We start from the raw sequence: 12,011 nt of genomic DNA, 5'->3' as shown, positions 1-12,011 counted from the left end.
CACGCCTCACACGTGTCCACCAGGGGGCCTCACTGCCCCGAGGTCGGATGAGGTCAATGTATTGATTTCATATTGAACTTAGCTTAGCGGCTAACAGTGTTAGCAGGCTGCACCTGTTGGTTGTTCATTTGTGTGTTTTGGGTTTCTTTGGGTCGGTTCTGGTTCCGGGTTGAAGGTGGGGGGGCGGAGGGTGAGGTGTGGGTTAACTGTTTGAATGTGGGGGGCCCTGGGGGGGTTAACTGTTTGAATGTGGGGAGAGGGCCCGGGGGGGTTAACTGTTTGAAGGGGGGGGGGGTCAGGGGGCGGGGGGGGTAACTGTTTGAAAGGGGGTAGGGGGGGTAACTGTTTGCTCATCTCATTGTGAATTCTAATGCAGACATCTGGTTCGGGGATTTCTAGAAACCAAGCGTTGCCCTATTTCTGATTCACACCAGGAGGCTGATGGGATTGGAGGGGGTTGGGACGGGTGACAGGGGGGGGCTGTATTTCAATCAAACCTTAGGGGAGGGAGTCGGTAAATTTGTCTTGGAACCCTGTAGAGTCACGTCTGTTTCACGGGTTCTGATTGGCCGGTTGGAATTCTGTCAAGTGAATCAAATGTTTGATCAATCAATCAATCAATCAATCAACCTTTATTTATATAGCCCTTAATCACATGAGACATTTCCAAACACACGTTGGTTTGAGGGTCGCAGGTTATCTTAATCTTAACGTTTTAGTGTAAAGCCAGGGACTGTCAGCTTCCGGGTGTCATAGCAACAGCACCGCAGACAAGAAGGTTCTGTGGAACTGAGTTTTTTAAGTTCACTGAACATGTTTGTGTTTTTATTCCAATAAACACAATTTTACTTTCAGTTTGAATTTGATTGTTTGCGTATATTTTGGCCCAAAATATCAATGAAGTAGGTTATAGTGAAAAAGTCTCTTCATATAGATCAGTGCTTCTCAATTATTTTCTGTTACGCCCCCCCTTAGCAAAAAGAAAACACTTTGCACCCCCCTCACTCTTCGCCATGACTATAAATAATATCAGTTTTCCATAAAATTGTTAAGTTCACCTCTGCATAACATTGTATCCTGGTTAATATTAAAGATAACAAAAGAAAAATGGTTCAATTTAAAACGAAGAATAATTTTATTAAGATTAATTTTTAGTCTATAGCACAAAAGATTTTAGGTTCATCAATTTGCTTGAGATTAAAAAAATGCTTGTTTAAACTTATTCGACCATTTGTTAATGAAAAATGAAATTAAATAAAATCTCTAAATAATGAAAAATTAAAATTCTGCTCAGTAACATTAACTGAGGAGCACGATATATAAATAGATAGATAGATAGATAGATAGATAGATAGATAGATAGATAGATAGATAGATAGATAGATAGATAGATAGATAGATAGATAGATAGATATACTTTAATTATCCCAAACTGGGAAATTTAGGTGACACCATAGAGCTAATATACCCCCAACACACATGACAATGGGAGCGCCACTGCCAACTACTGTAGTGGATGTGCAATTACATTTTATTCTAGTACGGCATAAAAACAGCATGTTCCCCAGGGTCACATGTGCCCCCCCTGACATCAACCCGGGGGGGTGCACCACACTCTTTGAGGAGCGCTGATATCGATGAAGTTGTGCTAAAACCCCAGGATTCCCAATACGGCCTTTCTAGGTACAGTTTGCGCGTTCTCACCGTGTCTGAATGGGTTTTCTCTGGTTCCCCCCCATCATCACAAAAACGTCGATCTAAGGAACTTCAGGTCATGTTGTCCCGTAGGAACGCCCAGGATTCAGGAAAAACTCTATACCTGACCATGTAATGTCACTGAATTGTTGTATGATGACAAAGAAAGCTTCTCTATCTCTACTGTACTAATGTTCCACCAACAGAGGCGTGGAATAAAATCCCTTCAGTGTTTTTTACGTAGGAAAACTGGAGCACCCAGAGCAAACCCCCCTAGACGTTAGTCAGGGAATACGTGAGACACACCCAGCTGGAAATGACTAATACAAACCCAACATCGTCTGGGTCTCCTGTCAATCAACCAATCAACTATTATTTGTAAAGCGCTGAACCAACTGGCTGCTGATGTCTGTAGACGTCAGTCCTGTTTTTCATGGGGGGGATGCTCTGGCGGAGCTTGTTAGTGAAAATCCGGCTTGTAGTCATGGAATTTAGTGTCATGACGACTGGTCCAATCACGGAACAGAGGATGGCCATTCAGAGGAAGACGTAGAAGTTGCAGCAACGTTTGCATATTTCAGAGAACACGGTGTCGCTCCGACTAGCATCCTGGGTCGCTCACGAATAGAAAGAAAACACCGATAAAAGTCCAGCGTCTGGGAAAGTCTGCCGAAGGAGATCGATCGGTACAAAGCGCTGGCAACCAATGAGTTCATCACATCAGCAGACATGTTGAGGCGCTTTTTCAGGAAGAGAAACCCAACAGAACCCTCCAGAGCAAGCATGAGCAACAGCAGGGGGGGGAAACTCCTTCATGGAGGAAGAAACCCCGGACAGGACCTTGACTCTGGAGGGCGGAGCCAGACTCTGGAGGGCAGGACCCTGACTTTGGGGGCCGGGCTCCCAACCCTTAAGGGCGTAGCCAGACTCTGGAGGGCGGAGCCAGACTCTGGAGGGCGGGACCCTGACTTTGGAGGGCGGGCCCCCAATTCTTAAGGGCGGAGCCAGACTCTGGAGGGCGGGACCCTGACTTTGGAGGGCGGGTCCCCAATTCTTAAGGGCGGAGCCACACTCTGGAGGGCGGAGCCAGACTCTGGAGGTTGGATATCTGCCTTGACCAGTCAGGACCGCCTTGTTGCCAAGAAGCCTGGTGTTTTAAAAGGTGGTTGGGCAAACTCCAACGAACCCTCAAGCACTCGATGGAGAATGTAGAGCAGCTCGTGTTCCGTGATTGTTCCGTAGGGTACAAGCCAGGAACAACGGGGACCTCTGTCTTCAGGCTTCAATCACTGGTGACCTCTTACCATGTACCCTGAAGCTGTACAGGCAAGTGTAAGTTGGATCTCCCCAGTTGCTCTCAATTTGTAGCTTCACATATTTGAAGACCTTCTCTTCATGACCCTGGTGAGACACAAAGGAGAAAAGATTTAGAGGTGGGTATGATGTTAATCTGCATCCAACCTGGAGAGGGATGGGGGCCACCAGGTTGCCGCCGGCAGACTGCTTGGTTTGAATTTGGACTCTAGGTTTAATACTCACAACGACTTCGAAGGTCTGGATGGAGTCTCCATTGTCGTCATAGGTGAAGTCCTGCAGTAACGTCATGTCACCCCCGTCCAGTGTACTCATTCCCTGCAGAGAGACAAATACCAATGAACGACCTGTGGATGTTACGCTTCTACGCTTCACTGCTACACCAGCAAAGTGGTCTGAAGAGCAGTTCTGGTCAAACTGTGACCAATCCAGTACTCACATAGACAGAAAAGGACCTTGGAGCACCGCTGATGGAGTGGGAAGGGCTCTGATCTTTGGTGATGTGACCCAGTGAAACATGGGTAATAGCTACTGGGTGACTCAAGGAGATTGTGAGATGACCACGGTCTCCTGCAAAGGACCAGCATTCACCCGGAACCAAAGGTAGTGAATGCGCCTGTTCATAAAGACAGAAAGCCATAGAAAAACATCGAGAGGATGTTCGGAGAAAGTTTGTATGAGTGAGGGTTAGGGGTTAGGGTTAGAGGTTAGGGTTAGAGGTTAGAGTCAGGTTTAGGGGTTAGGGGTTAAAGTTAGAGTTAGGGTTAGAGGTTAGGAGTTAGGGTAGAGGTCAGGGGTTAGGAGTTAGGGGTAGGGTCTGGGGTTAGGGTCAAGGGTTTGTGGTTAGGGGTTTGTGGTTTGGGGTTAGGAGTCCAGGGTTGGGGGTTAGGGTAAGGGGTTAGTGGTTAGAGGTTAGGGTTAGAGGTTAGGACTTAGGGTTAGGGTTAGGGGTTAGGGGTTAGGGTTCGGGTAGGGGGTTATTGTCAGGGTCATGGGGTTAGCGTCAGGATTAGGGTTCGATGCTCATACCTGAATAACAATTCGGGGACTGTTTGTGACATATTTTACAGGAAGCCACCAGGGAAGCCAGTCGTAGTTGTTTGATCTTAAATCTTTAATGAGTGATGCACCTACAAAGAAACACACGAACAAGTTCAGCAACACAGAAATAGTTAAAATGTCTTTACAGTTCCTGACAATCAAAAAATACAAAGACAAAATCTTATCAACTGAGATGAAGACATACCTTGACTTTCTAAAGCAAAGTTGGGTAAATTGTCTACCAGAGGAGAAACCTTCCTCTGAACGTAGTCCAACATCTGCGTCACCTTCTTTTCCATCTCTCTCATCAGGAGCTTGGTCTCCATTAGTTCTGAGTCAACCACTGGCTGCTGCTGTGTCTTCACGTTCATCAGGTGTGTTTCACCCACAATGCTGAACACGACTACACCTGTAGGCACAAAGCCTTCCGTCAGACCAGGACAAGACTTGAGAGGACAAACATCTCTGCTCTGATCAGAATTAAAGGGTATCAACTACCTGACACCAATAGCAGCACTGTGATGCCGATCCAGAAGGAACGTCGCCCACGAGAACTACAAGTACTCCCTTTGTTGGTGTCCGTCCTGCTGTTCAGGTCGTGTTCCTCATCGTGTTCTTCATAGTTTTGTTCATAGTTGTGTTCATGGTCAGACATTGTGTTAACGGGGACATAGTTGACTTCCACAAAACGGCTCCTCCTCATATAAAACCTTAAAGATACAATGAAATTTGAATGTGATGAAGACGACAGCTGAAGATAACAATATATTGCCTGTGATGCGCTGGCGACTTGTCCAGGGTGTAACCTGGCTGTTGCAGCTGGGATAGGCCTAACTGTGACTCACCAGGTAATTAAACGACTGCCTTGTAGACTACATTCAACAGGCAGGGTACTCCCTGGACGAGTCACCAGCATATCACGGGACACTAACATAATCTACTCTACCTGAAGGGTTGGATTTTGTATGAAATGACAGGATTACCATCGCTGCCATAGTAACCATTGCCCTGCAAACGAGAACTACGTCGTGACATGTTGTCGTCAGTTGCTGTAACACCAGATCATTACAACCATATATAAAATACATCAAAAGAACAAATCCCTTTGATCCACAGGAAAGGGCGTGTCTTTGAACAAAGAACAATTCAGACATACATGCTAATTCTGCTAGCAGAATTTGATTGTACATTTGATAGTCTTCATTCTGCCCTTTTGCCCTGTTTCCTTTGTGATCTTGTCTCCAAACATCCCTCCATCTTCAACCTCTTATCCGGGGCCAGGTCGCAGGGGCAACAGTCTCAGCAGAGATGCCCATACTTCCCTCTCCCCAGACACCTCCTCCAGCTCCTCTGGGGGGAGCCCGAGGCGTTCCCAGGCCAGCCCAGAGACATAGTCCCTCCAGTGTGTCCTAGGTCTTCCCTGAGGTCTCCCCCCGGTAGGACGTGCCTGAAACACCTCCCCAGGGAGGCGTCCAGGAGACATCCTGAACAGATGCCCGAGCCACCTCAGCTGGCTCCGCTGGAGGTGGAGGAGCAGCGGCTCTACTCCGAGCTCCTCCCTGGTGACTGAGCTCCTCACACTATCTCTAAGGGTGCGCCCCCCCACTCTACGGAGGAAACTCATTTCAGCCGCTTGTACCCGGGATCTTGTCCTTTGGGTCACGACCCAAAGCTCCTGACCATAGGTGAGAGTAGGAACGTAGATTGACCGGTAAATCCAGAGCTTCGTCCTACGACTCAGCTCCTTCTTCACCACCACAGACCTACAGCGACTGCATCACTGCAGAAGCTGCACCGATCCGTCTGTCAGTCTCACGTTCCATCCTTCCCTCACTCGTCAACAAGACCCCAAGATACTCAAACCCCTCCACTTGGGGTAAGTGGAGGCAAATGTTCTTGTCTATTGTCTCTATTATTATCTATTTGTTTTTACTTTGTCTCATAGATAGATAGATAGATTTTCCTTAAATGTATCTGAACTGAAGGAGAACAACCAATTTTGCTGTTGGATTTAACAACAACAATTAAACTGATTCTTTATTCTTGATTCTTAAGGGAGTCCCTCCTTAAGGGATCAATAAAGTTCTGCTCTCTTGATTTAGCTTTTATGTCTGGCCATTCTGACCTTTGACCTACTCTCCTTTGATCGTACGTACTGTACAATCACACAGTTAATACTCTTTGTTTGCTCCTGTGCTTTTATTTAGTCTTTGTTACAGGTGTACATACTAACTAGCTAACTAACTACCTCAGTGAGGAATGTGTGTGTGTGTGTGTGTGTGTGTGTGTGTGTGTGTGTGTGTGTGTGTGTGTGTGTGTGTGTGTGTGTGTGTGTGTGTGTGTGTGTGTGTGTGTGTGTGTGTGTGTGTGTGTGTGTGTGTGTGTGTGTGTGTGTGTGTGTGTGTGTGTGTGTGTGTGTGTGTGTGTGTGTGTGTGTGTGTGTGCGTGCACTCTGGCCCGTGTGTGTGCTCATGGTTAGGGTTAGAGTTCCTCATATACATACTTCCTGTCTTCCTGTAGACTAAACCACACCCTGGAGCGTATAGCTCCCTCTCGGTACCTTTAAATTCAATTCTCAGTGCACTCGTTTGAAAAACCCTGGCTTGTGTGCTCATTTAATAGCTCAAGAGCTTTTACTATTCAGATAGCACATCGCAACAAAAATCTTTCCATACTGTTTTTGCGAGTGCTAGTCTTTTTGTTGTCTTTCGCTGACCTCAAACAGGAAAAGCTGCCATCACCATCAGTGCTATTGCCGTCGCCATCACAGAAACCAGATTAAGAACGCGAAAGCCTCCACTGATGTCTCTGAAACAGAAGTCTCCACCCCTGAAAACAAGTCTCCACTCCTGGACAGAAGTCTCTGCCCCTGACATAGAAGTCTTTGTCCCTGAGACAGAAGTGTCTGCCCCTGAGATAGACATCTCCATCCCAGAGACTGAAGTCTCCACCCCTGAAACAGAAGAGACCGCCCCTGAAACAGAAGAGACCGCCCCTGAAACAGAAGAGACCGCCCCTGAAACAGAAGCCTCCACTTTAGGTGAATTGGTTGGTGTGTATTTGTGTGTCTTTCATAACGCAGCAATGCACCGGCGTTGCACCTGGAGTTTACCCTGCCTTACAACCCAATTCAACTAAGATAGGCTCCAGCAACTCTGCAACCCACGACAGTGGAAGAACCGGGTACTGACAATGAATGAAAAAATGAAATGATCCAGAAGGACTTTAATAAAAAGACCTTGGTGTTGTTTGCGTCTAGATCCTCCTTTAATAGTCTTGAATTAAACATTTTCTACAACTTCCTGAACAGCTGCTTCACTCATGGTGCTTTGTCCTGAAATTGTTTTCCATTTTATTTCTCAAGGTCATCAATCCATATGTAAAATTTAGAACCAAAGTCACCTTTGAAAAGGAGTTTTATTTTTTTAATCTTTTTTGGTTGCATGTCATTAGAACAGTCTTCATTACCTTCATTTCAATTACAAAATCAACATCCAAAAAAACCTGGGTTGACGGGTAGAATCCGTCTGAGTTGCATCGTCCCTGTCCCCAAAATTCTATTTAAACCCTTTTCTCATCACAAAATCTATTGAACATATTCATACATTGAACTTTGAGCACTTGTTTCCTTTGAAGGAAACAGTGTCCGCTGATGTTTGGTCATCCTTTGCAGTCTCTTCCCATCATGCAGCATGAACGCTCACCAGGATCGATTGTCTGGTAGAGAATATTCTATCAATCGTATTCAATGACCAGCTCAGCAACTCCATCATAGATTTGCAGGTTTTAAGACACCCTGGATTCTTCTCCACATTGTCCATGTTGATGTTGCCCCCTAGTGGTAACAGGAAACCACTTCCCCTTTTAGATCCATCTACAATACTTAAGACCGAAGCAGGAAATAAGGGAAGGCCAAAATCCAATCTCTAATCTCTTCAGATTTTCTGACAGGAAGTCGGTAAAATTGTTAACTGTTAACCAACGCCAAGGTCCAATCCATCCATATCCTGGTAGCTACAAAAAGATGGATGGATTGATGGATAATTTGCAATCCCAGTAAAGAGGTTGCTGAAACTCTCATCAACATGTTGGTGATGGTCACGTGAACATACGATCGAACCCGGGGTTCATCTGGACTTTCAGTTTAATGATTCAAAGAACGTTTATGACTTAAAGAACAACTAAGGGAAGAAAAAAGTTAAAGAAGGTGATGAAAAAAAAGATTCACACCAGGAACAACTGTTGATTTATGTCTTACTTCTATACACTTTAGAAAGAAAAAGACAGACAATGCTTTCATGGACAAGAAGTTGTCTGAAATGCAAGTTTTCAGCGTTACTGCTCTGAAAATCCACTGAGAGATGTGGGATAAAATCCCTGCTTTAGTGTTTTTAAAATAGGCAAACTGGAGCACCCAGAGTAAACCCCCCTAGACGTTAGTCAGGGAATACGTGAGACATGGAATTTAGTGTCATGACGACTGGTCCAATCACGGAACAGAGGATGGCCATTCAGAGGAAGACGTAGAAGTTGCAGCAACGTTTGCATATTTCAGAGAACACGGTGTCGCTCCGACTAGCATCCTGGGTCGCTCACGAATAGAAAGAAAACACCGATAAAAGTCCAGCGTCTGGGAAAGTCTGCCGAAGGAGATCGATCGGTACAAAGCGCTGGCAACCAATGAGTTCATCACATCAGCAGACATGTTGAGGCGCTTTTTCAGGAAGAGAAACCCAACAGAACCCTCCAGAGCAAGCATGAGCAACAGCAGGGGGGGGAAACTCCTTCATGGAGGAAGAAACCCCGGACAGGACCTTGACTCTGGAGGGCAGACAACTTCCTTGACCGGTCGGATGGAACACTCATGTTGCCAGGACAAGCCTGGTGTTTACAACAACGGACGTTTGACGGATGGAATAATACTAATAATAATAGTAATAATAGTAATAATAGTAATAATAGTAATAATAGTAATAATAGTAATAATAGTAATAATAATAGTAATAATAGTACTAATAGTAATAATAGTAATAATAATAGTAATAATAGTAATGATAATAATAATAACAATAATAATGATGATAATAATGGATGAGATTCATATAGCGCTTTTCTGGACACTCAAAGACGCTTCATAGTGGATCCGTTATTCAATCACTCCTCATTCATACTTTGTGACGCTAAGATATGTATGTAGCCACAGCTGCCCTGGGGCACACTGACGGAAGCGTGGCTGCCTATCTGCCCCTATGGCCCCTTCGACCACCATCAGAACAATCACACACATTCACACACCAGCGAGTGCCTCACTGGAGGCAAAGAGGGTAAAGTGTCTTGCCCAAGGACACAACAACAAATGGCAAGGCGGGAGCAGGAATCGAACGCCAATCCTTAAATCATTGGACGACCTGCTCTACCACTGAGCCACTGCCACCCTGAAGTGGTTGGGCAAACTCCAACGAAGCCTCAAGTACTCGATGGAGAATGTAGAGCAGCTCGTGTTCCGTGATTGTTCCGTAGGGTACAAGCCAGGAACAACGGGGACCTCTGTCTTCAGGCTTCAATCACTGGTGACCTCTTACCATGTACCCTGAAGCTGTACAGGCAAGTGTAAGTTGGATCTCCCCAGTTGCTCTCAATTTGTAGCTTCACATATTTGAAGACCTTCTCTTCATGACCCTGGTGAGACACAAAGGAGAAAAGATTTAGAGGTGGGTATGATGTTAATCTGCATCCAACCTGGAGAGGGATGGGGGCCACCAGGTTGCCGCCGGCAGACTGCTTGGTTTGAATTTGGACTCTAGGTTTAATACTCACAACGACTTCGAAGGTCTGGATGGAGTCTCCATTGTCGTCATAGGTGAAGTCCTGCAGTAACGTCATGTCACCCCCGTCCAGTGTACTCATTCCCTGCAGAGAGACAAATAACAATGAACGACCTGTGGATGTTACGCTTCTACGCTTCACTGCTACACCAGCAAAGTGGTCTGAAGAGCAGTTCTGGTCAAACTGTGACCAATCCAGTACTCACATAGACAGAAAAGGACCTTGGAGCACCGCTGATGGAGTGGGAAGGGCTCTGATCTTTGGTGATGTGACCCAGTGAAACATGGGTAATAGCTACTGGGTGACTCAAGGAGATCGTGAGATGACCACGGTCTCCTGCAAAGGACCAGCATTCACCCGGAACCAAAGGTAGTGAATGCGCCTGTTCATAAAGACAGAAAGCCATAGAAAAACATCGAGAGGATGTTCGGAGAAAGTTTGTATGAGTGAGGGTTAGGGGTTAGGGTTAGAGGTTAGGGTTAGGGGTTAGAATCAGGTTTAGGGGTTAGGGGTTAAAGTTAGAGTTAGGGTTAGAGGTTAGGAGTTAGGGTTAGAGGTAAGGGTTAGGGGTTAGGGTTAGAGTTAGGGTTAGGGTTAGAGTCAGGGGTTAGGGTTAGGGGTTAGATTCCGGGTTATGTTCCGGGTCAGGGTCAGGGTCAGGGTTTAGGGTTAGGGTTGGGGTTAGGGTTCGATGCTCATACCTGAATAACAATTCGGGGACTGTTTGTGACATATTTTGCAGGAAGCCACCAGGGAAGCCAGTCGTAGTTGTTTGAGCTCAAATCTTTAATGAGTGATGCACCTACAAAGAAACACACGTTCAACACTCAGAAATGGGTAAAATGTCTTTACATTTCATCCGTCCATCCATCCATTCATCTTCGACCGCTGGGTCACAGGGGCAACAGTGTCCGAAGGAATGCCCATACTTCCCTCTCTCCGTAGTCTCCAGTGTGCTGTCATACGCCATTGTGTGTTGGGGTGGGGGGGCCAGGAAAAGAGATATGGACCGTCTGAACAGACTCATCCACAGAGCGGGCTCAGGGGATGAGTCTGTTCAGATGGTCCATATCTCTTTTCCTGGCCCCAATGACTCCAATGACAATGACTCTCTCAGGAGGAGAGGGGGGGAGGTGGGAGGTCAGCACGGGGTTAAATGGATTTAATTTAATTTTATACTGTTTATATTTTAGTTATAGTTTAGTATATAAGTCCTGTTAGTGCTGCATGTGTCTGTTAGTGTAGTGTCTGTCCTGTGATGTCAGTGTTTCTTTTTCTCCTGGTGTTTATCCACTATTTATTCATAATGTAATGTAATGTAATGTAATGTAATGTAATGTAATGTAATGGTCTGTCTGTCTGTCTGTCTGTCTGTCTGTCTGTCTGTCTGTCTGTCTGTCTGTCTGTCTGTCTGTCTGTCTGTCTGTCTGTCTGTCTGTCTGTCTGTCTGTCTGTCTGTCTGTCTGTCTGTCTGTCTGTCTGTCTGTCTGTCTGTCTGTCTGTCTGTCTGTCTGTCTGTCTGTCTGTCTGTCTGTCTGTCTGTCTGTCTATCAATCCCAAGACACCTCCTCCAGCTCCTCTGGGGGGAGCCCGAGGTGTTCCCAGGCCAGCCGAGAGACATAGTCCCTCCAGCGTGTCCTAGGTCTTCCCTGAGGTCTCCCCCCGGTAGGACATGCCTGGAACACCTCCCCAGGGAGGCGTCCAGGAGGCATCCTGAACAGATGCCCGAGCCACCTCATCTGGCTCCACTGGAGGTGGAGGAGCAGCGGCTCGACTCCGAGCCCCTCCCTGATGACTGAGCTCCTCACCCTATCTCTAAGGGTGCGCCCCCCCCACTCTACGAAGGAAACTCATTTCAGCCGCTTGTATCCGGGATCTTGTCCTTTGGGTCACGACCCAAAGCTCCTGACCATAGGTGAGAGTAGGAACGTAGATGGACCGGTAAATCCAGAACTTCGTCTTTGTCATGAACGTTACAGGTCATTGCAATCAGAAATACAAAGACAAAATCTTATCAACTGAGATGAAGACATACCTTGACTTTCTAAAGCAAAGTTGGGTAAATTGTCTACCAGAGGAGAAACCTTCCTCTGAACGTAGTCCAACATCTGCGTCACCTTCTTTTCCATCTCTCT

The 12,011-nt window shown here is 46.2% G+C and overlaps 1 protein-coding gene across 2 annotated transcripts; it reads right to left on the bottom strand.

The window, feature by feature from the left end:
• Nucleotides 1-2,802: 2,802 nt before the first annotated feature.
• LOC137603248 (SUN domain-containing protein 3-like) lies at nucleotides 2,803-10,654 on the bottom strand. Of its 2 annotated transcripts, XM_068326497.1 has the most exons (10): nucleotides 10,578-10,654; nucleotides 10,082-10,258; nucleotides 9,868-9,960; nucleotides 9,633-9,729; nucleotides 4,549-4,760; nucleotides 4,256-4,459; nucleotides 4,039-4,139; nucleotides 3,449-3,625; nucleotides 3,235-3,327; nucleotides 2,803-3,096 (listed from the first exon to the last, which is right to left on the bottom strand). In XM_068326497.1, the coding sequence occupies exons 5-10, from the start codon at nucleotides 4,751-4,753 to the stop codon at nucleotides 2,971-2,973; spliced, it is 906 nt and encodes a 301-aa protein (XP_068182598.1). In that variant the 5' UTR covers nucleotides 4,754-4,760; nucleotides 9,633-9,729; nucleotides 9,868-9,960; nucleotides 10,082-10,258; nucleotides 10,578-10,654; the 3' UTR covers nucleotides 2,803-2,970. The 2 variants fall into 2 exon arrangements, with proteins under 2 accessions (XP_068182598.1, XP_068182600.1); XM_068326499.1 differs by lacking the exons at nucleotides 9,633-9,729; nucleotides 9,868-9,960; nucleotides 10,082-10,258; nucleotides 10,578-10,654 and adding an exon at nucleotides 6,767-6,848.
• Between the last annotated feature and the right edge of the window lie 1,357 nt (nucleotides 10,655-12,011).

The sequence above is a fragment of the Antennarius striatus genome, chromosome 10 (assembly GCF_040054535.1).
Source record: "Antennarius striatus isolate MH-2024 chromosome 10, ASM4005453v1, whole genome shotgun sequence".
Lineage (NCBI taxonomy): Eukaryota > Metazoa > Chordata > Actinopteri > Lophiiformes > Antennariidae > Antennarius > Antennarius striatus.
The sequence above is the reverse complement of the archived record's forward strand: the minus strand, read 5'-3'. Positions and strand labels throughout refer to the sequence as shown.

What these genes read in the sequence shown, in the direction of transcription:
- LOC137603248 (XM_068326497.1), bottom strand. Translation starts at nt 4,753, where the DNA reads ATGAGGAGGAGCCGTTTTGTGGAAGTCAACTATGTCCCCGTTAACACA. An exon ending in CTTTGCTTTAGAAAGTCAAG is followed by an intron (nt 4,140 to 4,255) that starts GTATGTCTTCAT and finishes GTTTCTTTGTAG; the next exon opens with GTGCATCACTCATTAAAGAT. An exon ending in TCCAGACCTTCGAAGTCGTT is followed by an intron (nt 3,097 to 3,234) that starts GTGAGTATTAAA and finishes GTGTCTCACCAG; the next exon opens with GGTCATGAAGAGAAGGTCTT.